Source organism: Diadema antillarum, unplaced genomic scaffold, assembly GCF_040938485.1.
Source record: "Diadema antillarum isolate AM-2024a unplaced genomic scaffold, OU_Dant_1.0 scf00000155, whole genome shotgun sequence".
NCBI classification, from domain to species: domain Eukaryota; kingdom Metazoa; phylum Echinodermata; class Echinoidea; order Diadematoida; family Diadematidae; genus Diadema; species Diadema antillarum.
In genome coordinates, this window is record NW_027271044.1 from 315,140 (window position 1) to 340,306 (window position 25,167).

The 25,167-nt window shown below is 39.4% G+C and overlaps 2 protein-coding genes across 2 annotated transcripts; one reads left to right on the forward strand and one right to left on the reverse strand.

The window, feature by feature from the left end:
• Window positions 1-103: 103 nt before the first annotated feature.
• Window positions 104-8,095, forward strand: LOC139722013 (exosome complex component RRP4-like). The gene is made up of 8 exons (XM_071633340.1): window positions 104-216; window positions 1,506-1,607; window positions 2,111-2,156; window positions 3,022-3,177; window positions 4,477-4,545; window positions 5,194-5,373; window positions 7,331-7,459; window positions 7,743-8,095. The coding sequence occupies exons 1-8, from the start codon at window positions 104-106 to the stop codon at window positions 7,821-7,823; spliced, it is 876 nt and encodes a 291-aa protein (XP_071489441.1). The 3' UTR covers window positions 7,824-8,095.
• A 2,503-nt stretch (window positions 8,096-10,598) lies between these two features.
• Window positions 10,599-18,481, reverse strand: LOC139722029 (endoplasmic reticulum chaperone BiP-like). Its single transcript, XM_071633354.1, has 9 exons — window positions 18,168-18,481; window positions 17,532-17,763; window positions 16,941-17,045; window positions 16,222-16,364; window positions 15,395-15,549; window positions 14,534-14,769; window positions 13,890-14,127; window positions 13,035-13,202; window positions 10,599-12,585 (listed from the first exon to the last, which is right to left on the reverse strand). The coding sequence occupies exons 1-9, from the start codon at window positions 18,308-18,310 to the stop codon at window positions 12,017-12,019; spliced, it is 1,989 nt and encodes a 662-aa protein (XP_071489455.1). The 5' UTR covers window positions 18,311-18,481; the 3' UTR covers window positions 10,599-12,016.
• Between the last annotated feature and the right edge of the window lie 6,686 nt (window positions 18,482-25,167).

Genomic DNA, 25,167 nt, shown 5'->3' on the forward strand with positions numbered 1-25,167 from the left:
ACGTTTCAGCTGTGATCACAGTCGCTTGTCAGAACACACGAATATAAACAACACGTGCACGTGTTCCACGTTAACACGATCGACAGGACGAAAGCTGAGGGCGATGGCGATCAGAATAAGTGCCCCGCGTGAACGCAAAGTCGTTCAAGATGCGACAGAGCCGAAGCGACTGGTGACGCCAGGTGACACCATAACAAGTGACACGGATTTTATGAGGTACCGTATTTTCAATGAGATGAAGTAGATGGTAATGCATTGATCAAAAACAGGGCAACCGCCGGCCGACATGCTATGTTCAATGTTCGAGTTTTTGTTTCAGTCCCATTAGCCGAGAATGGTGTAAGTTGTAGTTGGATGAGAGCACACCACTCACCTCACTCAGCTCAGTGCTCAGCATCATAAAGTAATTGTAACACATTATTCACAGTTAAATGGTCAAATAGAATCTACCGGTACAGTATTTACACACAGTATGGTAGACACTTTTTCAGGGTAGGAATGATAATGGGAAATAAGATGGAGTTAGTGTTTTAATACTAAAAGCATTTAGCATAAATTTTAGTGAATTTCATTTACCAGTGCAGTGGGGGCAGTGGCAGGCAGTGTCCATATGCCATAGGCATAGATCTATGGGATTATGCAAGCCGCCCTTAGCCTAGACAGAAAGATCCGTCTGTCCGGAGGAGTCTTTTATTTTTTTGACGTTATCACTCTCCTGGCTGAGGGGATCCCTGAAGCCAGACGCAGTCTCAGCGGAACATATCCCCGACGACCAGATACAGACCGATCTTTCGGTCAACCCTTAGCCTTACTTAGGCTTCGTGGAATTTGACCGCTTGCTAGTCATGGCTAAATGTAGAATTAGAAACCTAATGCAAACAGCCCATAATTTGACCACAGCACGGTCCAAAATTTGACCACCCGCTACATCGCTCATACTTGACGTAGAAACAATTAGACTCTAATTTTCTAAATGCTTTTGCGCGCTGTCCAATCTTTTGGTATGGGAGGTCGAACCTTGGTGAGGGTGCAGTACTGGATCATACAGTGTAAGAACACTTGGGATAAAATCCTTTGCTCAAGGGAAGTGAAAGTTTTGGTACAGCAAGCTGCCCATCACAACAATCACAACATCAGAGGGTCCCAGTTCATAAAAGTTAATATGATAGCAACTTTTGCTGGAATGGCAACTTCCCTTAGCAACAGCCAATCAGGAAGCTGGATTATAGTCATTACCACAACAATTGTCATTCCAGTAAGAGTTGCTATCATATCAACTTTTTTTTTTTTAATGAAATGGGGCCCAGAAGAAACTAAATAGAAAGGCAGGTTTGGTTACATTGTATCTCAACCTCTCGCCAAAACACATGTAAGAATCAGTTTGTGTGGATGTCAGTTGTCAAATATATATATATATATATTTTTATTTCTCAGTCATCACAGCCTTAAGTCTAGCTTATGTAAGAGATTAATCATGTTATTCTTGGTTTCCTTTTTCACTGCAGAGGCCATGGTACGTATATGGAAGATGAGAAGCTGACTGCATCAGTTGCTGGCATTGTGGAAACAGTCAACAAGCTTATTAGTGTCAGACCACTCAAAACTAGGTTTGTAAACTGCAATCTGAACTTGAAACTTTGAAACTATGAGTCTTATCCTTTTTCTCTTTTTCTTCACGACAAATAAAACTAAAAGGTTTAAAAGAGAATTATAGTTTGGGCTTATGATCTGACAAATGTTTTATGCAGAACACATGTTGATATGTCTCTCTGAATGTTCATTTCTTATATTATACTTCTTACAATATTTTGGTCACTTTATATACAATGTAAGTTTGAAGTTTATGTCAATTTCTTGCATTGCCTTTTGTACACCCTGTAGCTGTCATCTCTCCAAGAAGTCATTACAAATACATGTGCTAGCTGTATCTTTCTCCCACACCCCATCTTTTTTGTACTTCAGTGCTGTCCCATCATGGGACATCACTAAAGCACAAAAAAGATGGGGTGTCCATGCTATCTCTGGTGAAGTAGGAAATATCAGAGTAATTTTACAAGAGCCAATGAGAATTCTTTTGTGAGTGCTGATTTGATTTTGATCTTTGTCACAGGTACAATGGAGAGGTTGGAGATGTTGTTGTTGGAAGAATACGGGAGGTAAGATGAATATCAAAATGTGTTTTAAGATAGGTTGTTGGATAGATAGATATATTGATGAATAAATAGGTAAGTAGGTGAATAGATAGATAGATAGATAGATAGATAGATAGGTAGCAAAATAGATAGATAGATAGATATATAGATAGATAGATAGGTAGATAGATAGATAGATAGATAGATAGATAGATAGATAGATAGATAGATAGATATGAATAAGACAGACAGACAGGTAGGTTGGTATGGAGTCCATGAATTATTGGTATAGAGTTACAATTACAGTGTTGCCATAAATTTCATGGTGATTTGTTTAATGTGATGAGATGAAATGATAAGTGAAACACTGCTTGGATGGCATGCACTTTGTTGCATTTGGCAGATTCAAGATATGCATTAGCAATCATCGTCTGTGCTTTTGACCACTTCTAACTTTGCCTGAATTCAGGTGGTAATGTACACCACATATGTTCTGCTTTCAGATCACATTCTTCCTCAAGTACCATGGGATGCCATGTAGTATGACTTGTTTGTTAAAAAAAGAAAAATAATAAGAATTATAATGAAAAATGGGAATAGAGTAATGGTTATGGAACATTTTCCTGTCACACTGCTGAAGCATGTGCGTTAATATGATTCACGGTTTGGCACATGTGCATTCTGTTGCCTTACACCATCTAGAATAACATGAGTTGAAATCAGAGGAGGTCATGTAAGAACATTTTCGTCTTAAAGTTGATATGGTATATCATGCACACTTTTGGCACTTTGTTATTCTTTTCAGAGCTATTAGCATACATGGAGCTGTGCTAATAATTTTCTTTGCCTTCCCCTTCCCCCCTCCCCTTATCCCCGTGTATCCAAATAGGTTGGTCAAAAGAGGTGGAAGGTGGACGTCAACTCCAGGCTCAATGCCATTCTCATGCTGTCAGCCGTCAACCTCCCTGGTGGGGAGCTGAGGAAGAGGTCGGCTGAGGACGAGCTCAAGATGAGGCAGTACCTCACAGAGGGAGACCTCATCAGTGTATCCTTCACCCTCAGTTTGTTTCCAAATGTTTTGTTGTCTGTTTTTTTCAAATTTGTTTGCTTGCTTTGTTTGTTTACTTCATGTCCATCTGAGCAAATGGCTGGAACTCCCATATTCAGCTACAATAGCTGGTCTTTCATGGGGTTCAGTTAGATGTGAGGTGAGACCATTTCACCGGATTAAACACCCTGCTCTTTGCGATGAATGCATGAATGAAGCGGGATCTTTTACGTGCATGAGTTGGGACTCTCTCATACACCAGTTTATGTCGGGGACAGAATATTTTGCCTCTTACTAGAGGGGACGGTATGATTACACGCATTGCTCAGTGGGACCCAGGAATAGAACCAGGGTCCTTTGGATATGTGAGGCAGACGTGCTACCAACTGAGGGGGACTCACTGCCCTGGTTCAGTTTCATTTATTTTCCCTCAAAGAAAGCATGAAACAAAATACGAAGCATGCATTACACAATCATATTGTTCGATCGATTTGAAAAAAAGATATCACATAATGCAATGTGAATTGTAAAGTATATGATAAGATATAATAAGTACAATTAACTTTCATGGAAGCAGCTTTATTACTGTCGAGATTGCTGCTGCCTTGCACATCATACAATTTGTCATTGATTCACAATCATCATAATAACATGGGAACTGCTGTACTATATTTTCTGGGGTTGTTTGCAGTATTTATGTACAATGAAGATTGATGATGTGTCATTTTTCAATGGAAACAGGAACCAATAGAATGTCAAATTTGGAACAAGGAAACGGTACAACATTTGCAATTTAGCATACAATTTCAGTTGTGGAGTGATTTACTCTTCTGCCTTTAGCTAAATTGTGATACATTCCTTCTATCAAAATGCCATGTACAGAAAAACATAGTGTTTGAAATAGGGAGAGCATACAAGAAATATCAAGTGCACTGAAAGAACTGCAAGGGGGACTGCATGAATTGAGTGTGTGCAAAATTGCAACTTTACAAGCACAATTCTTTGCTGTTCTTAATGTTGAAACGGATAGTAAATATCTGTATCCAAGGATTCTCAATTTGACAAAGTTTGCATTGTTTTTGTTTGTTGTTTTTGTCTTCTTTCTTGTTCTGCTAATGGTAGTTGACCTCTCCCAATACCTGATATGTAAGAATTTTGCCCTGACAGGAAGGTATGAGGAAAAAGATTTTTATATGGGATAGTGGTGGTGTTGACGCACCAATTTGGGATTTCGTGATATAGATGTGACTGATATACAACATTTGCAGTTTATCTTCCTTGACCATAGCACCACAGGCAGAAGTACAGTCAGTGTATTCAGATGGTGCTCTGTCCCTTCACACCAGGAGTCTGAAATATGGCAAGGTATGGATGACAACTCCAATTACAGGCCCTCTTGTGTGCGTTGAATTCCAGTTGGTTGAGGAAATCCCATAGCATTGTACACATTGTTCAAATTCCCTGGCACAGAAAGGGTTAAAGATCATCCATCCATGTGGATTCATCAAGCTGGAAATATTTTTTATTAGAAATTCATAAGAAGTTTGTGAGAAAACTCTGAATTCAAATAAGGAGAGCCATGAGCAAGCAATGTAGTGGTGTGATGATGTTGGTTTCAAAGGTTTGCAGGATTACTAGTAGACTGACAATTTAAACACTAAAATGTTGAAAATACTTGCATTTAATGTGGGATGGGGGATGGGGAAGAGGGGGTTGAATGTGTCAATTAGCTTCTGATGTAAATTATTTTGTTCTCAGCAGCTTCTATATGGTCAGCTGTTGCTTGCACTACAACAATAGCATTCCAGAGATATTGTTTCTGTTGACATGTTGTAAGGCTTCTAGATATTCTCATAGTGACCCGAGAGTTGCCAAGGCCACTACATCTCTCATGCACCACGGAACGCTGTATTGAATGCGTAATGACAGTGTTATTTTCAAACCTATACTGTGGTGAAAGTGTGATCTATTGCTGTTCTGTTCGTCTATGAAAACTTTGTTTTTGGTGCATAGCTCGGGCAGGGGATCATGGTCCGCGTGTCACCCTCGCTGGTGAAGCGGCGCAAGACGCACTTCCACAACCTGACGTGCGGGGCGTCCGTCATCCTGGGCAACAATGGCTACGTCTGGATCAGCAAGACACCCACGGAGGAGGACGTGGCACCCGATGGGGGCTTTGTGCAGAACCTTCAGGTGTGTTCCTTTGCAGCTTTTCATTTCCCACCTACACTGAGGAATATGGGTTCATGTTACTACAGTATTCCCCCGTAGTCCACCCCAAGTATCAAGGAATAATCCATTAAATGTTAGCAACAAAATAAGCGTTATGGGTTACATTGGTTTGTGTTGCTGCTGTGCTCTAGATCACAAGATTTTGGGCTCAATATCCATTATGTCTGCCTCATTCAGCCTCAGCTCGGTCAGTCTAACTTCACTGGTGCTCATCATCGCAGCAAACGATTGAATGTTCTACAGCAGTGCAAAAAGTGTGAGTGCTCGTTGGAGAGTACAAGCCTTCAAGGCTCTGCCAGTAATGCTGTATAGGAGTGAATAATGTGAACTGTGAGACTGGGATCAAAATAACTTTACATGATGGGGGAAACTTATAAAAGCATAACACTTTGGACAGAAGAATATTATCACCAGTGTCGGAGGGAGCTAAGCAGTACAGTGGACTCCTGTTATAAAGAAGTCCTCAGAACTGGCAATTTTCTTTCATTATATCAAAATTTTGTTTTAACCGAACAAATAAACAATAAAAAACATAGAGAGGATAATGTTGCGGCCCATATTTTGTATTTTGTTGTAACCGGAATGTTGTTATAACTGTGTTCACTATAACAGGAGTGCACTGTATTGTCATGTCGGGGGGGGGGGGGGGGGGGGGGGGGGGGGGGGGGGGTCTAGTGTAGCCTCAATACAAAAGCTTCTGTTCTTGATAATCTGAAATGAAATCATTTTGTGTCTGCTGGTCTAGTTATGATAATGGATGCAATGATCTCCACAAGAAAACATCCTTTGCAACTTGTGAACAGATAATCATTGTAAAAGTGTTTTCCAATTCTCTTTCATTCCTGAATCCTGCTTTATCATCCTTGATTTTTTATTGTGTTCAGTATCATGTTCTGAGAACACCTCTACCCATCCACAATCAGTGTACCCAATGACAGCACGCTCTGAGTATTTGATACTTTTACAGTGTACAGTGGAAACTCGATATAACGAGATGGTCGGGACCGAGTCATTTTCCTCGTTATAGCCGATATCTCGTTATATCAGTAGGCATAAAAGAAAGCATAACATAAAGACATTAATTTGCACATGTGGGACTACCCATCATCTTTTAATCAATACTGATAACTTGATAATGTGTGTGAGCAGGGAATTACTCACCTTAATGGGTAAGAAGATGTTTTTCGCCAATGAAATCCAATATCAAGAATGTCTTTCTTATTAATAGATGTTTGAATCTGTAAATTATATAGCTTGCGATTGTGTCAAGATCGTCTGTGGATTAGTATGTGGTTATGGCATGGGTGTGTGGAATATATGGTCTGCGCAATGCTGTGTGTGTATGTGACACATTCTGTATGTACATTATGACTGCGTGTGTGTGAAGATTGGGAATTCCCTACGTAGAAAGCCAATCACAGCATCAGATTGCCTCACACCTGCTAAACGTCATGATGATGTCATGTATACATGGCCGTCCCACCACATTTTCTGCATGTATCAGTGTGCGCACACACACACACATACATGTACAACATGCGGTGCTAGCTGGAGTGCACTGAAGAAAATAATATTATGTGTGTACAAGACAGTTTTTGGCGCATCGAGCTTTACAATCTCGGAAGGTGATAGCACAGGCGAAGTAAAGCTTTACCCGAGGACATTTTGCTTTACCTCGCTATAACAGGTTTGATTGGCTATGTTTTTCTTTGTTTGGAAGTCACAAAATTTATCTCGTTATAGCAGTTATTTCGTTATAGCCGATCTCGCTATAAGAGTAGCATTTTACATAGACTTGTGTGGAAGGAAATTTGGGACCGGGAAAATTTCCTCGTAATAACCGATATCTCGTTATAACAGTGTTCGTTATACCGAGTTTCCCCTGTATCATGCTTTGCGTTCTGTCTCCTTTGCACAGCCCATACACGAAGAGGACAGAATGGTTCTTGCCCGTCTCAGGAACTGCATTGTGGGATTGGCGGACCACAAAATGATGCTCTACGACACCAGTATATTCTACATGTATGAGGCGTCGATGCAGTATTCTGCTGTAAGGGTCATCCCACCATCCTATATGCCTTGTTTGTACATTAAAGGGAAGAAATAGCATAAAGTTTGTAAACGTATTGACTCATTGAACTGAAATACGAGACAGTACTTTGTATGGAAGGTGTACTGGTAGTCAACATCTATTATATATTTTTTATTTGACTTCGATTTGAGTTTGACTTAATTCATTTAATGCAATTTCTTCTTTTCTGTGAACTTTGTCGACCTGTTGAACTCTATGTGACATGTCATGGTCTCTCCTGTTCCTGCTTTCATTTCAGATTTCGGACCTGCTGCGACCGGAGGTCATGGAAGCCATTGTGTTGGAGGTCAGACAGAGACTCGCCATGGAGACCACGTAGACCATCCGAGGATGAGCGTTTGGAGGAAAGCCCATCTCAGAGAGAGTTAAAAAATGTGCCGTGAAAGGAAGAAACAACAGCAAAGCTGCAGCTCTGAAAATTTGAATTGAGAAAACAAGAGCAATGTCAAGACCATATTTGCATATCAGTGAGTCAGGTTGCAAGTATCCGCATGAGGACAATGTGAAAGAGCTGTTGCAGTCTCGTCAGGACATGACAGAGCATGGCAGGGCAGGTGTGTGGAGTCCTGCTGAACTCATTTTGTCCCGTGAAATGAGCCCCTTTTCATTTCTTCTCAATAGAAACTCCGTCTCCAAGACTCTCCTGAAGATTGTATTTTAGGACATCATGTTTTGTTGACATCTTTATACATGTTGCAGATTCACAGCAAGAGTTTTGGTCGTTTCATGCGCTGAGAAACTGGAGAAGAACTTGTGACAGTCGCTTGTTCAAGATGTCTGTTTTGAAGGGCATGTAGAATAACATGTAAGATGGCAGGATTTATCCAAATGATTAGAGGTTGGTTTGCCAGAAGTGACCCATTTTAGATCATCACTCATCTGCTTCTTTTTGAGGAACACTTTCATTCATAGCAACTCCTTCTGTGGAGTCGAACTCTCAACCAAGAACAAAATCAATGATGATACAGCTGTAGTTGTGTTGAAATTCATGCAGAGTCTCGTACCAAACATTCTTGAACACCATTCCCACTAAACTGAGAGTTGACATCCCAGGTCTAGATTTGACTGAACGCAACTAGTCACCTCTCAAGTTGCAAATGCTCTATCCCGAAGGAAATTTGTTGCTGTCCGTAACATATTTGATATTATGTGTACTGTATAAGCTGTTATTTTCGTGAGGGTTTAATTTTCACAAATTTCGTGAACCACAGTTGGATCCTGAATTTAACAACACGCTAAAATGTCCCAATGTGCTTGGGTGATAGTGCATTTATGTTAGCGTCGGCATCAATTCGTGAAAACAACATCTCGCAAAAATGTCTTATGACCTCTTCATTCGTGAAAATATCTGTATGCGAAAATAACAGTGTATACTGTATATGCATCACCTTTTGTTAGTCATTTTTTATAGCTTGTACATGTACCAATGGTAAATAAAAAGAAATATTTCTCCAGAAGCCCTGCACAGTGAGAGTCTGTGCCTTCCTTATTTGGAGTGAAAATGTGATGAACATGTACGATGTATTAAAATCATGGTTCTTGTTCCATGACTCAAAGCTTAGTCAGTACACCTTTTCCGGCTTACTATTTTTTACTATCTACATTATGCATGCAATTGAATTCTAGTTAATAGCATGCATTTTAAAGTTCTTGCTACGTCATGTTAGCAGCATCCATCAAGCTCTTGTGTTAGGGTTTGTTCTAGAGATGGGCATATTATGGTAGCAAATGTCTGCATCGCAGTACATGTATATAGTGTCTTAAAGGCAGTGTAAGTTGGCATCTCTTTCTATGTGTGTGTATGTGTGTGTGATACAGTGTATACAGTGTACATGAAAAAAAAAAAAATGAAGGTTGCATGTGAACTTTCAACTGTTTCTGTGCATAAACTCTGTGTGCGTGTTTGTTTGTGTGTGTGTGTGTGAACGTGTATTATAGCCAATAACGACACATCGAATTCCGAATGTTACTATACATGTATTTGAAAAGACGGTGAAAGAGCAAAGACATTTTTTTCTTCTTTTTTTAGAAAGATGTTGGACAAAACTAAGTTCCTACCCATATTGGTTATGGTAAATGTAACTATTAACTTGACTCAAATTCTGTACACTTTAGTTGTATTGTTGCATGTTAAAGGGTGTGTACAGTGCTGGTTGAGGTGAGGATTTAGCTTTAAACTTTTTGCAAGATATTCAGAAACCACTGTATGAGATGTCAAAGAGCATGCAATTCCATGGGGTATCAAAAGTTTATTTGATGAAAATCGGTTTTGAAATGGCCGAGATATCCAAAAACAAGATGGAACAAAGAGATCCTAATAAAGTTGTGGCCTATCGCCTTTTATTGTTATCACTTTTTATTGATATCTAAGCCATTTGAAAACCAATTTTCATCAAATACACGTTGAACCCTTCTTAAAATTACATGCTCTTTCGTATTTCATAAGAGCTTTCTCATTATCTCACTTAGGAATGCGCAAAACATGAATCCCCACCTCAACCAGTACTGCACAGTCCCTTTAAATGTAATTAATATCTAAATCATGACTACCTGTGATTGTAGGCTGCCATATAATTTTGTTAGATTTTGCAGATTTTCATACACTTGAAAAATCTTCACATTCAAAACATGATTTACATTGTATATGAGAAAGCAATTAAGAATTAATTTTTATGATTTTTTTGTCCAGTCTTCCATATTTTTCTTTTTCATGTGTGTGTGTGTGTGTGTGTGTGTGTGTGTGTATATATATATATATATATATATATATATATATATATATATATATATATATATATATATATATTAATCATATATACACACATATGTGTGTGTGTGTGTGTATGTGCATATGCATGTGCATGTGTGTGTGTGAATGGAAATATGCATGAAAATGTGCTATTCATCTGGTAGGCCACATACAACATTTGTATCTATCAACATCACAGTTTACTATTGCATTCTCGATAATTCAGTAGAAAAGCTATCAAAGAGAAACTGCCACAAATTCACCCGTACAGCAACATAAAGTTACACTCTCCCAGACAAAACATTACATTTGTAAACAAAAATTTAGTTAATATTTGACATTGTTATGATTTTTTTTTTAATTTCCATAGAAAATGTTCTTGTGCAACACAAAACATGAAGAATACTCTATAGATAATGGAAAAAGAAGTATTTGGTTGCAACATTTTGGCAAACCCAAATAACAGAGAGAAAAAAAAAGGGGGACATACATGTAATGCACAGAAAAGTGACACTGAAAAAAGCTTGAATAATATTGAACAGAAGTTGAACTGGAGAATTTTTCTTTACGCACAAAATTGACTCTGCCCCATCGACAAAATTTGAGTAATCCATAAAATCTACACCCTAAACGTTGTGTGTAATGAGACAATAGCAACTTTAGCAATTTGGAGCATTCACATTCCTGCTCTATTAAGTTTACTTGTATTACTTGCCCTCATTAAAACGAGATTTCACTGACACGACACCTACAAACTATGCCTGTGATCAGCAGCTTGGTTTTTGCGATAGTCTCATCCCATCAGTAGCCCCTTCAAGAGAGAAATAAATTAGGAGGCTGACAATCCAAAGGGGCACAAGCAATATGCAAGGAAAAGAAATGTGAAAGAAGAGGCGCAACACAAACTGCTTTGAACTATTTATACACAATAATTATATATTCATTGTTCTATCCCGATACCCCAGTTATCCTTCTACGGACTCATATTCCCCAGGAAGAAGGCTCATTGACCCCAGTCTGTGGGGATATAAACATTTCGCTACCCTATAGACCATTTGTATGACACAGACACAGTGAAATTACTTACACACACAGCTCCGAGACATACCTCACACCATTGCTACATCACTGTGGAGGGTAGATGCATTTAACAGTTGGTCTCTTCTGCTGATTCTGACAGAAAAGGAGGCAAGTAATTATGTTACTCTGTGACATCAATGGGGGCGTTTGAGCACAGACTTCATATAGATTATTTTGTTGTTTGAAGATTTGCATACACAATGACCCAGGGAGCATATTTGAGCCAACCTCGTGAAGTAGCAGGAGACAGATTGCATTTGATGGCTGATTGCCCATGAGTTTGGAAACCCCCAACTTGAAATCACAGCTCTACAGGGAACTCTTTTTGGTAGATACCCTGATCACAAACCCAACATGTGTGTGTTTTCCATCGCTGAGCCCTACACTTGGGCTTCGCACGGGGAGTGCAACACAACTACACCCTCATGCAATATTTGACCTTGATGGATTTTCCAAGTGATTCCAAACCCATGTTCAAGGCACTTGTAATACGAGAGCTTAAATCACTATTTTGTTTCCGCCACTTTCGTAATGCCAGTGCCCCGGGAGTGTGCAGTTTCATTTCGCACACACTCGAAATCAATCATGTACGATGACATTCTTTTAAGAGGCAACAGTTCATTTGATGGCTTAAATATCGCTGTTGCAACAAGATGACAGTCTGAAAAGGTCTTTTATAGTCTCTATAATTCATCATGATCCTCATCTTCCTCATCACCGCTCTCTGGAGGGGGTCCTCCTGCGCCCTCGTATAATTTTGAGACAATCGGTTGCACGACGCCTTCGAGCTCCTTTTTATGCTCCAGGTAGTCCTCGGTCTCTGCATCTGGGTTGGCGTCCAGCCACTCGATGTGCTCCTCCGCCGCGGCCAGAATCGTCTCCTTCTCCTCCTCGGACAACTTGCCGCCGAGCTTCGTCTCGTCACCGACCTGGTTCTTCAGCGAGTAGGCGTAGCTCTCGAGCTCGTTGCGCGACTCCACCTTCTCCTTCAGCTTCTTGTCCTCCTCGGCGAACTGCTCGGCCTCGTTGACCATGCGCTCGATGTCCTCGGGCGTCAGCCGGTTCTGGTCGTTGGTGATGGTGATCTTCTCCTTGTTGCCGGTGCCCTTGTCCTCGGCGCTCACCCGGAGGATGCCATTGACGTCGATCTCGAAGGCGACCTCAATTTGCGGGACTCCTCTCGGTGCAGGGGGGATGCCGTTCAGGTCGAATTTTCCAAGGAGATGGTTATCTTTTGTCATTGGCCTTTCACCTGAGCAATTAACAAGATAAAAGCAGGTAGTTAATTTCATTAACCAGAAAATTTATCAACAGCAGGGAGCATCCACAAGAGTGTTGTCACTTCAAAGTGCTTACAATTATAGGCATTCTGGAAGCTGCAAACCATGCACTTTTTATTCATTTATCCTCTCAAAATCATACAAGAGGCATCTCCTTTAAACTCTGGTTTCCAAATTTCATGAATTCCAACTTTTTCTACAAGTTTGTCATACAATACATGGTTTGGGTAAGCCCACTTCACTCTCACAACTAGACTCACTTTAGTTTATCATAATTTGTTGCAACATCTTTTTTAATGGCCCGTCCAAATAACTTCTCTTTCCCAACATTTTTCATTAATATGTTTCAAGGATCCTCACTAATACATGCATTAGAATCAGATGAATGCACTTGATGACACAACATGCAAACATTGCTCACCTTCAAAAACTTGGATGGTTACAGTTGGCTGGTTATCGGCTGCTGTGGAGAAGATCTGAGATTTCTTTGTGGGCACGACGGTGTTCCTGCCGATAAGTTTGGTCATGACGCCTCCAACAGTCTCAATTCCGAGGGTAAGAGGGTTAACATCCAGGAGAACAAGGTCACCTGAAGGGGAAAAGCAATACAATAGCAATTAAGCATATGCAATGAGGTGTCCATTAAAGAACGTTTTGCTTGTTTAACTGAACATCAGTATCTTTGTAGATTATATAAATCATTTAAAACTTTATTAAGAGGCCTGTTTGAGTAACACCATTTATACTTCAGAAATAACCAAGAACAGAAGTGAATCAAGAAAGGATACTGACAGCCCATGAAATTCTACATGATGTGAATATTAATCGGACACCAGACACTAGTCTAGTTAGAGATGCAGGCAATTATCACGGATTTGTAATCTGTATGGCTTGGCCAGTAACAAATGCATTCACTCCACATATTATCATGAATGAGTGTATCCCTAGAATTCCCAGGAGCCACTTACTCACTACAGACAAATGCCATCACCGAGATTAGGGGATCTTTGTATCAATTCATTATAAGGGTTATGCCGCATACTGTAAAACATGATATTCGCGGCATGAATTTTTCGCGAATTGGAGCTGACGGCCTTTTTGCGCCATGAAATTTTCGCTAACTGCCACTGGCATGCAATGCATATAGTGTAGACAAGAACTTTTGCGTGCATTTTAATTTCGCGAATCTCGGCAATCGCGAAACTCGCAAAATTAAAATGCACACGAACATTCCTCGCTTTACACTAATACTCTCCATCATGAAATGAGAACTTACTAGTCTCGGACTCTCCGCTGAGAACACCACCCTGGACAGCAGCTCCGTACGCCACGGCCTCGTCGGGGTTGATTCCGCGGGATGGCTCCTTCTTGTTGAAGAAGTCCTTCACCAGCTGCTGGATCTTGGGGATGCGAGTGGAGCCACCGACGAGCACAATCTCATCAATTTCATCCTTCTTTAGACCGGCGTCGTCCAATACCTGCTGCACTGGCTTCATTGTGGAGCGGAACAGATCCTAGACAACCACAAAAATAACAAAGTAGACAAAATTCATTACACTCTGCACTTGCATGAATAGAAATTGAATTTTTAAACTGATAAGCAATGGTAAAAATCCCATGTTAATATCACACAAATGTACAGTCAGATGAACCAAGTTGCAATACATTAAGTAACAGTACTAAATTCAGTACTACAGTTCAGAAGAGGCCCAACTTCCCACCTCCTTTTAGGAGCTCTATCGAAAAGTAATGACAGCAAAACATTTACATCATACTCAGCACTTGTAGTGGGAAGTGATTTAATTCTGTCAAATTATCCTCAACGTTACTGAGGAGCTAAAAAAAACTTCTGTCCAGGATCTCATATCTTGGTTCACCACACCACACAAGACCACTGTAGATGAAAGAGCAACGGCCTACCATGTTCAGTTCCTCGAAGCGGGCACGGGTGAGTGTCTCGGAGAAGTCCTCGCCGTCGAAGAAGGACTCGATCTCAATGCGGGCCTGGTGCTGGGAGCTGAGTGCCCTCTTTGCCTTCTCGACCTCACGTCTCAGCTTCTGAACGGCGCGGTTGTCCTTGCGCACATCCTTACCCTTCTTCTTCTTGTACAGCTTGATGAAGTGCTCCATCACGCGCTGGTCGAAATCTTCACCGCCTGTGATGAGAAAACACATGTCAAAAAATTAGCCTATCAAGCAATTACCCTGCTCCCACATGTCGCCTTATGTGACAAGCATGATAGCTTGATCTACATATCCAGGGTTTCCATCACTGATATAGTACAATTCACTCTGTAGCTTGGTATGTTCTGCTGTATTCAATGCCCAAAATCATCAGGTTTATGCAACATCAACATTTACAAGAATTTAATAGGACAAGTACCATTTACTTCAGTCCTAAAACTCGAAATATCAACTATCTCACTTTAAATTCATTTCTTCTCATATAATCCTGAATATGGACTATGCAACTACTCATCAGCAACCCGATGGCTCACCAGTGGGATTAATCATGATAAATTGTGATCATGACTCTCACACTCAATGGAGTGAGGGGGGGGGGGGGGAGAGGAGGGCAAGGACATCAATGTTTTAAGTGGGTGCTTTAATTTTGAAACATATGTGAAGAAAAGCACATTTGAGGAGAGTTGCATGAAATTACGTATGTTCCTCTGTATTTTCAATTTGATCCAGGACTACAAGACAAACTTTCAATGTTTGATGGGCCAGCATTCAAAACTTCTGATGTGGAACTGAGGCAGAATCAATTTGGACACTTACCAAGATGGGTGTCGCCATTTGTGGAGACGACTTCAAAGACACCATTGTCGATGGTCAGCAGAGACACATCAAAAGTTCCGCCACCCAAGTCAAACACGAGAATGTTCTTTTCACCCTCCTTCTTGTCCATACCATAAGCAATGGCTGCAGCGGTCCTGGATGGAGGGCAATAGAATAATCAAATATAATTAACTGGTACACAGGTAACAACAATTGAAGTTGTGGTACATATGAAATCTTGATTTCTTAATGGGTAGCAATCTTTGAATTTGAACTCTGACCAACATCCACACCATTTCAAATGATCAAGAGTTCCTTTCCAAAGGGTGTTAAATCCACTTTTAATGGTATGGAGAAAAACCTGGATTTCCATTTTACATGCTTCTAAGTGTTTTCATGCAATGACTTTATGTCCCATAATAGTGCCCCTTAAAGGGGATGGCTAGTAACTGATCAGTGGGAATTAGTGGGAATGCTGGGGGATGATTGTTCCAATCCTTGTGGGATTCATTTAAGAGTACATTATATATCTATTGTTGTGTGAAAATTATTTGCTTCAGAATGGTCTCATATTCAAGTAATGTGCAGTTTAATTTTTCCAGGTTAGCATGCCCGTACAGTGACGGGGCAATCATTAACGGCCCATTAACGATCTACAATCCCACATGGATTGGAACAATCATCCCCCAGCATTCCCACTGATTCCCATTGATCAGTTACTAGCTATCCCCTTTAAAGATATAAAGAAAATGTGCCTTGAAAATGTCTACATCTGCTTTTGGGGAGGATGTACACATGTTGAGTAAATCCATGCAGGTGCTACTTACGGCTCGTTGATAATCCTCATGACATTGAGACCGGAGATGGTACCCGCATCCTTGGTGGCCCGGCGCTGGGCATCGTTGAAGTAGGCGGGGACAGTGACTACAGCATGGGTGACTTTCTTGCCGAGGTACGCCTCAGCGGTTTCCTGGAGAGAAGATAAAAAGCAAAGTTGGTTTGTTTTTAGTTTCTGGGGTAAGTTCTTCGACATAACCTACTACCCCAGAGATCACTCTTCCCAGAAAGGGCCCTCAATTTTTGTCATATCTCTGTGAATCTAGTCAATGCAGATAAATAGATAATTTTCATGACTATGCAGACATTGGCATAAAAAGTATGATCACAATGCAAGGTCGTGCTCAATGTGTGAAATGCAAAGTTACTCTAGCTTGAACCAGTAGAACACAAACAATCTTCAATGTGGTTTTGCGATGGCTGTTTCAAATAAAACTGCATCAAAAGCCTTGAAGCATCATGTGATGCATTTGCAAACTCTACAGGATTTATCCTCTTCTATTTACTATCAATCTTCACTATCAATCTTCAAGATAATGCAATATTTCAATTCAGTTTCACTGGGGAGTACACTCACAAATACTCATAAGAGAAATCTATGGTTTGTGTTGGGGTTTCTGCCTTGATTATTACTATGTTTCCCTTTAGTCTGTTTCTCCTCCTCAGCAACACATGCTGTGAGAGGTCAACACTGTCAGGGAAAAGTTACCTTCATTTTGGTGAGAACCATTGCACTGATCTCTTCGGCTGCAAACAGCTTGCCAGTACCACCAACACTGACTCTCACGTGGGGCTTGCCGTTCTTGTTTTCAACCTGCGAAACAGTAACAGAAAGGAGAAAGGGTGATAACAGCCATGCAATTCAAATGAATGCAGAGAGAATATCGAAGTACTTCAAGATGTATGCATCATTTGCTGTCCCAATAATATCAACGTGTTAACCATTTCTGTGTCAATTATTTTGCTCTAATAATTCAGTGCAATATCAACACATAACACGACTAGAAAGAGTGTTGCAAAGATCCACTTTTCTGTGATAGCTACATGACAGAATTTGTGTAACGTGTGAGTAAATAAGTGTAAAGCACAGAAACTGTCTCACTAAAACACAAGCTACACAGATCAGATCTCCCAATAACTAATTTTCATTAATGAGAGGTAATGATACTTATGTCAGAGACACATTAGAGTTAGCTTTGCTTGATATCACGTTCATCAACACTGTACTGAGGCTGTGAGAATACTTTGACAGTAATACTTGATATGCCACCTGCCTCATTTGAACATGTATAGAGCATACCTTGAATGGGAAGTATTTAAGATCATGTTGGACGGATTTGTCATCCCACGTCCTTCCGATCATCCGCTTGGCGTCGAAGACGGTATTTTCAGGGTTGCTGGTCAGCTGGTTTTTGGCAGCATCTCCGATGAGACGCTCCCCATCCGCAGTGAAGGCAACATAGGATGGGGTGATACGATTACCCTGGTCATTGGCGATGATTTCTACGCGGCCATTCTTGAAAACTCCAACACTGTCCAAGAGGAAAATTGAGCACAGAATAGAATCAAACAGTTTATTCTCAAACCAAAACATCAAAAATAACAAGTGATTGAAACATGCATAACACATTTTTTCCAGTCTTTTATTTCTCCAGAGATGGTTTTTATCTATTAACACATAATATCTCATTAGAGATAAATGAAATGCATCAATTGATGTGCCTTGATGTGATGTACAGATGGCAAGATCAGTGTTTTCTTAGATGGCATCAGTCATGGAGACATCAACCTAAGATCAAGCATAAACTTTGGCTCTTCACTATAGTAGAAATCAACAATCTAAACCCTTTTTTACACTTTGATGCCCACAGAGAGCAAAAGCAATTTTCATCTCATGTTCTAACCAACTCCCTCTCACTTCAAGTTCCAATCTCACCATGAATATGTTGTTCCCAGGTCGATACCGATAACGGTTCCTACATCCTTCTTGTCATCATCATCATCATCCGCCCACACCACTGATGTGGAGATTGCCACCACGCAGAACAACACAAACAGTTTCTTCATTTTGTCCTGCATAGAAAGAATGAAATAAAGTCACATCTGTTCATTTTCAACAGACAAAAGCTTACACCTCATTTAAAATATAACACTGGCTACTTAGGACAAAACAGATCACCTAACTCCATGATGTTATCCCATATCAGATGGGATAAATTTCAAACAGAATGTTGATCTGCAAAAGTGCAGTGGCATATTTGAAGAAACATATCAATAAATCAAGTAGCATTCTGTCTTTTCTTTTTGGAGCAAGAGTGAGGCGAATACATGTCATGACTTTTCACTAGACATATTTGAGATTTAATTCAGTGTGTAGTTAGCAGCTATCCTACTGCTGGTACGGTCTTTAAAAATCATGTGAATATTCTGACATATCTGGCACACTCTGCCTTCCTCAGCTTGAATAGAATAATTCACAGACTTTTCAGTAATCTTGCAAAATATTTCAGTACGGACTACCATAATGATTTATTTATTGTTGATGCTATTGTTTTAACAGTGCCATTTATTCAACATTGTTTGTAATAGAAAGGACATGAATATACACAAAAATGACAATACTGGAAGAGAAAATTAAAATGCTGAGCATGTGAGTTCATCTGTTAATGCTACATGTTGGGAGGTATGCAACAATGTACTGAAGGGCTATGTTTGCCAACACACAAGGTAACTTTTAAACAACATTGTGTAAGTGAAGTCTTTGCTCGTATTGGGGCTAGATCAAGATGAAAAGACTGCATGGCTCTGGTTGGCTGGCTCTGGCTGGCTGACTTCGAGTCAAGGCTCATGCTCAGTAGATTATGTAACATGTCGCATGTTCATGTGACACTAGTTGAGCGAGTAGAAACCCAATTGAACACGCCCTCCTGAGGAGTTAGGGGAGATTCTTGTGTCTTGAGTCGAATACGTGTTGTATTTGTAGAGTCTATGTTAGGTAGCATGCTGAGTGGAACCAGCACAAACACTAGTAGTATCACTGATCAGTCAGCAGTACGACACAAGCAGACTGTCTACGACAAGAGTACTGTTCCAACTGCTGTGGCAATTTACGACTGAAGACAGTGAAGTGAATTGAAGAATACACATACTACCACCGCACCGGACTACCCTTACTACACAGGCACATCTTCATTCCCAGAAACATGAACAAGTCGCTAGTGACAAAGAAATTTAGATCAAAATGTTACTGTTGAGTGTTGATTCTACTGTTACACGAGACTAAAAGAAAGAAAAAATGAAATCACTAACATTACTTGTCTTCAAATAGAATCTAATGTTATTAGAACATTTGAAAAGTGGATGCAAGACTCCAGAGAAATTTTACCAGGGGTACAAATTGATTTGGTAAAAAAATTACGAAGACGTAAGACAATGACATGTCAATGACTGCTAAATATCAAAGATAATAATAAAGACTAGCAAGTCCAGAATGTTTCACAATTGTGAATGAAGTGTGACTATTTGAGACTTTACAAGTACAACTCAACTCACTATTGGCACTGATTTCGGCAGATGCAAATGGGGATGGTCAGTAACAGCTCAGGTCACTCCCACATGGCCACAGTTACAATCAGAATTCTCGATTGACTCAACAGTAAACACCATTAAATTGGAGACTTACAAAAGTACTAGTAGGTACCAAAATACTTACCCTGAATGTTTGACTGCAACAAGAAACCACAGTTTTCAGTTAAGATGTGTTCTGTGAAATGAAAGAACTATCAATCAGAGCGCGAGTAACGAAGTCGTCCCGATCAGCTGATTTCTCGCATGTAATGTGTAAGGCAATACACGTAGCCGGTCTCTTTTACCAAAGTGTGTCGAGTGTGCAGTGCGGACGTATGCAGGTGTACGTTCTTTGCTCGCTAGAAGGATACACGTGTGTGAATAGAGAATTTAGTGACCGAAGCGTCACATTGATATTTCAGTCAGTGTAAGACGGTCGTGGCCTACGCTGATTGGCCCTTATCCCGCAACATGGCCGCCGTTCATTGGCTAGTAAAGTGACACGTACATTATGTCTCACGGATAGAGCTGATGTCACAATGCCATGTGTACTTCCGTGAGAGAGGGAGCTCGCCGGTTAGGTAATGCAGAATCGAAGATAGTGTATACATTGTACTACAGTACCATAACTACTGGGGAGTACGGCGACCTAGCTGTTTCTCGAATAAACGGGAGGAACCGAGTTTCCATTTAGGGAAATTAGGGAATGTACCTTTGATTCAGCAGTAAATATGCAAATCGACCCGACACCAACCTATGTTCAGACATGTGCAAGCTCCATCCTCTTTTCACCCTCCATTCCATGAAAACCGTGTCGTTATCTGATAGCCCGCACGGGGCATCTCCGTTGCCGTATACGGAGTATACAGTACTCGGTACTCTTCAAGCGCTCATTTCCAAATTATTTTGATTCCTTCACTTGATTGAGGATGAACAGATGAACAGAGACACAAGTCCGATACTGTTAAAATCGTCTTAAATGAAAATTTGGAATGTTTAATCGATGCAGTGTCGTACTGTCACGTCAATATAATGCACTTTTATACATTGTTCCGATAACTGCGTTTCGATAAATTTTGATTGTAGACTTTATAATGATGATAATTAGGGACCACTTTATTTTAAATACAAACATGACAAGCAGGCTACATTTTGTTTGTTTGTTTGTTTGTTTATTTGCTTGTTTGTTTGTTTAAGAAAGGAATTGCGAATCGAATGAGATCGACTCGTAGTCGCATATCTAGCGAGTGAATGCATCGAGGTATAATAGATACGATCTCTCGACAAAAAGAGTGTATACTGATCTCAAAAGGGTTTAAAATACAGACATTCATTAACTGCATTGGATCACGCAATGTCACTAGTAACATGACATATATATTCAACTTTTGGTTCACTACGAGGATGTTATTTTTGTGTTTAACACACTTCGAGAATCGCAAAGGAGAATCGCAAAGCTTCCATTGTTCAAAAAATCAGATGAATCCAAATTCCTCTCCATGGTATTTTTCGAGTATTTTGAAACATGATGTTGTTTTGTTTATTATCTTTATACTTGTCATTTTCATCAAAAGCGCATCTTCTGAAAAAACAAAAACAAGACTTTTTATTATTCTTTTTTTCCCACTGGCCTCAATGTGTCAGCGGGCATCGTGAAATAGGCCTATAATTCCGTAGCATAATGATAAGAAAACGTGATGATATGATACAATAATGTGGCAGAAATATTAATTCATGGTGGTGAATACCTTGTTTCTTTTTATTAAGAAATAAATCAATAGAAAATAACCGTATTCCAAGTGCTTTTGAGAAATAGTATTTCCATTTGGGAGACTCACGGGTGTGAAAAAAACCAATTATACATGTGTGTTCCCGGCAATAAAATTAATGAAATCGATGTAATAAACAAGCACATTCTGGCACGACTCATCATGACTATGACAGTTGTTATATGAATCATTTTATCATATTTGTCAACTCTAAGAACTAAGAACTCTAAGCAATTAATAGAAATGTATCAACAATCCTATCACATGTCTAACACCAACAATTCCATATGATTTGCGTATAATATTTTGTTTATCTCACCACCAAATGTACTTTACTGAAATAAATAATAAGCGTAATATATTGATTAACATTTACGGTGACGTATACATGTATTAAGCGACAGCTATAATTATGTTGATAACAATAGGACGCTATATTGATCAGAATAACATGTTGTCTTGTCCTTGGGTGTATACTAAATGACGTGTCGCTATTGTATTCAGCTACGTGTCATTATGATTGTGAATGATTAAGTTCAGCCACACAGCGCGAGAACACTTATAACACTTTCAAAAGATCAATACAATATAGGCCCTTACAATAGTAAATACGACGTGTTTTAACAGCATGATGTAACCTGGCTTTGGATTTCATCTTTTGGTGACGTGTGTCATAACTTTGGGTTGATTGCAGTTTTATTGTGTATTGATCGGAAATTAATACAAAATGCTATTGGGCTTTTGCATTTATTTATTTTTATTTTTCTATTCATTTATTTATTTATTTATTTATTTTTGCTTGCAGCCGATGAAACCAGGAAGTGGGAAAATGCACGGGAGCCTTTTTTTTTTCTTTTTGCTTGCTTGTCAGCTGATTAAACTGATTAAACCCAGAAGTGGAACCAGCAATATTTTTTTTTTGCCCCTCCCCCACGGAATTCCAGGATCCGCCACTGTTTTTGAACATCCTTATTTGAAACAGTTATATGTTTGTAAAGCTTATGTTTCTAACCTGTGTTGATCCCTCTGAAAACCAGCCTTTGGCCGACGAGAGTTTTCCACCCCATGAGAGGAAAATGAAAATTGAATCAGAATCAGACACGAGGATTTCGATTTACGTGTTTCTCTCTAGTCCTATATAGTACAGTATAGTGCAGTAGTGTTATCATTTCTAGGTTGGTTTGTGTTTTATAACGGAGGACAATATTTTGAGTGAAGTTTCTTCTTCACACACAATGTCTAATACACCAGTATAGGCCTACGCACACTGCAACGCATTTTGTGATAAATACATCATTCAAACATCCTAGTCGTCTGCGCACTAGAAGGATTTGCATAATCATCAGGACAACCACTGATCCCTGGACAGCTAACACATGTACATTACCAATGCCCTTAATGTTAGTTTAGTGCAATGATACGAAAATATAGATTCATAACCAGTATTCATTGACAACAGGTACCACGCAGAATCTACACCCATCGGCAGTCTCATCAAGATTGCATGACAGGCCTATGTATTTTTCAATTTTATTTTTCAATTCAATTGTCAACAGAAAAAGGGTAAATGCATTTTGCCAGCAAACTAATTTTATTGCCGAGTTTGAAGGTACCTCCCCTTCTTCAAAGCTTTGGTTGACAAAGCCATAAATAAATAAATAAATAAATATATATATATATATATATATATATATATATATATATATATATATATATACACTGCATATACACACACTCTCATACATACATACATACATACATACATACATACATACATACATACATATATAAAGACAGACAGAGAGAGGTGAAATTGAATTTTCAATTTAGGACTATAACTCATGAAATACAGAGCAAAAAAACAGAAAAATTCAAATGCATTCAGTGCAAACAACATTTCAGAGATCACTTTATTGACAAAAGCATAGTGATTGGTAAGTATTTGCCACAAAATGCATATCATAAATTACATATTTGCATAATCATACTTTTGTTGACACTGTAATAGATTTGTCATAACTGGGATTTGCTCTAAAAATGCCACTTTGCGTCAATAACATTACCAGCAGAGATGCTAAGTTCTCCAGCACATACAAATTGTACCGACATTGAAATTATAAATATCACACCATCACTTCACTGGAGTAACTGGAGACTAAATCCACACTTGGCCGTTTGATTTACTGTTTGTGCATTCAATTTGTTTCATCATTCTGCATATTTGTTTGGTGATGGCACAGTACAAGATGAAGTCATCTTTGATTACAATTTAAAAATCAATTCAAATAATATTTCTTGACTTACCGTCAGCCATGAATAACAGTAAAAACACACTGATGCTAGGGAAGTTACTACTATGATATACCTAGCATCTTTCAATATTGCATACTAGTACTTTGATTTCTTTATTGTTGAAAATGAAAATTGATTAATGAAATAAATGCATTTCATTTGTACCTGGAGAAAAATAAACGCACAAAAATATAACAAATATATGAACCTCAGAGAAAAACTGGATTGTCTATGATTGCACCCAACACCACAACTCATATACAATTTTATTCTACAGCTATGGATAGCTTTCATCAAAACAAGAACCACATGGACTGGAGAAGCACTCTGAGAGCGCAGACCTCCACCAAGCAGCTCATTTCCACCACTGATGTTGTTCTTCCGTAGAGATCAGTGATTCTCACATATGCCATGCGTATGCATGCTGAAAGTCTCCATTGTCATGTTAATGTCAGAGACTCCATCTCTCCTGTTTTCGACGGGAGATCTCCCGCCGAAAACCCATTTTTGCAAAATCTCCCGTTCTCCCGCTTAAGATTGAATTTCTCCCGCCCTGGCTCTGTGTCTCCCGTTGGAAAGGATTTCTTACTTATTACTATTGTATGTTGAAAAAATAAGCCTTAGATAGCACCAGAGAACATCTAGAACCCTAGGAACTTCGCGCTTCGCACACATCAACTTGGAGTTTTCCGTTTGCTAGGGATTTCAGGCGGGAGAATATCCAGATCAGAAGGTGCTTTGGGTTGGAGTCTCTGATATAGTGCACATAAAAGTTCAGATAAGAAAAACCATGTGCTAAACTTCAATAATTTCCTACTTCTTTATATAGGTTTCCCCAACAAAGTACCAAAAATGGCCCAAACTCATAGAAATAATCCCACGTGCTCAAATCGCGTTGACAAATTTGGCTAACATGGCGGGTAGGCAGGTTTTCGTATATCTTATTCCATTTTGAGAGTTCCTCCCTAAAAATTTTCAAAAAATTTGCGACATCAAGCATTCAGAAGAAATCTGAGATTTAAGACTTATTCCACATGCAATAAAAATAAAAAATTACATGACTCTTCAAGAACTTCACTCTGTCTTCAAATGACACAGTACAATGTATCTGCCACAACATGAAATAGAAGCCTGAGTGTGCCTGGTTCAGAGCATTAAAAAATGCCACATTGTAAACTCTGCACCAGGATCACACACCTATGTGAAGTAAAAATGAATCATGTGCAAATGCACGTCTAGCACCGCTACAGCACGAGTAGCTGCCTACCAAAGCACCAACTAATTCTGATATCGCCCACACTCTGTTTA

Excerpts from the sequence above, each read along its gene's own strand:
- LOC139722029 (XM_071633354.1), bottom strand. The coding sequence starts at position 18,310 with ATGCAGGACAAAATGAAGAAACTGTTTGTGTTGTTCTGCGTGGTGGCA. Across the intron at positions 15,550-16,221 it reads ATGAGGATTATCAACGAGCC|GACCGCTGCAGCCATTGCTT; the intron begins GTAAGTAGCACC and ends CCCTCCATCCAG. Across the intron at positions 12,586-13,034 it reads AACCATCCAAGTTTTTGAAG|GTGAAAGGCCAATGACAAAA; the intron begins GTGAGCAATGTT and ends TTAATTGCTCAG.
- LOC139722013 (XM_071633340.1), top strand. The coding sequence starts at position 104 with ATGGCGATCAGAATAAGTGCCCCGCGTGAACGCAAAGTCGTTCAAGAT. Across the intron at positions 3,178-4,476 it reads CAGAGGGAGACCTCATCAGT|GCAGAAGTACAGTCAGTGTA; the intron begins GTATCCTTCACC and ends ATAGCACCACAG. Across the intron at positions 7,460-7,742 it reads AGGCGTCGATGCAGTATTCT|ATTTCGGACCTGCTGCGACC; the intron begins GCTGTAAGGGTC and ends CTTTCATTTCAG.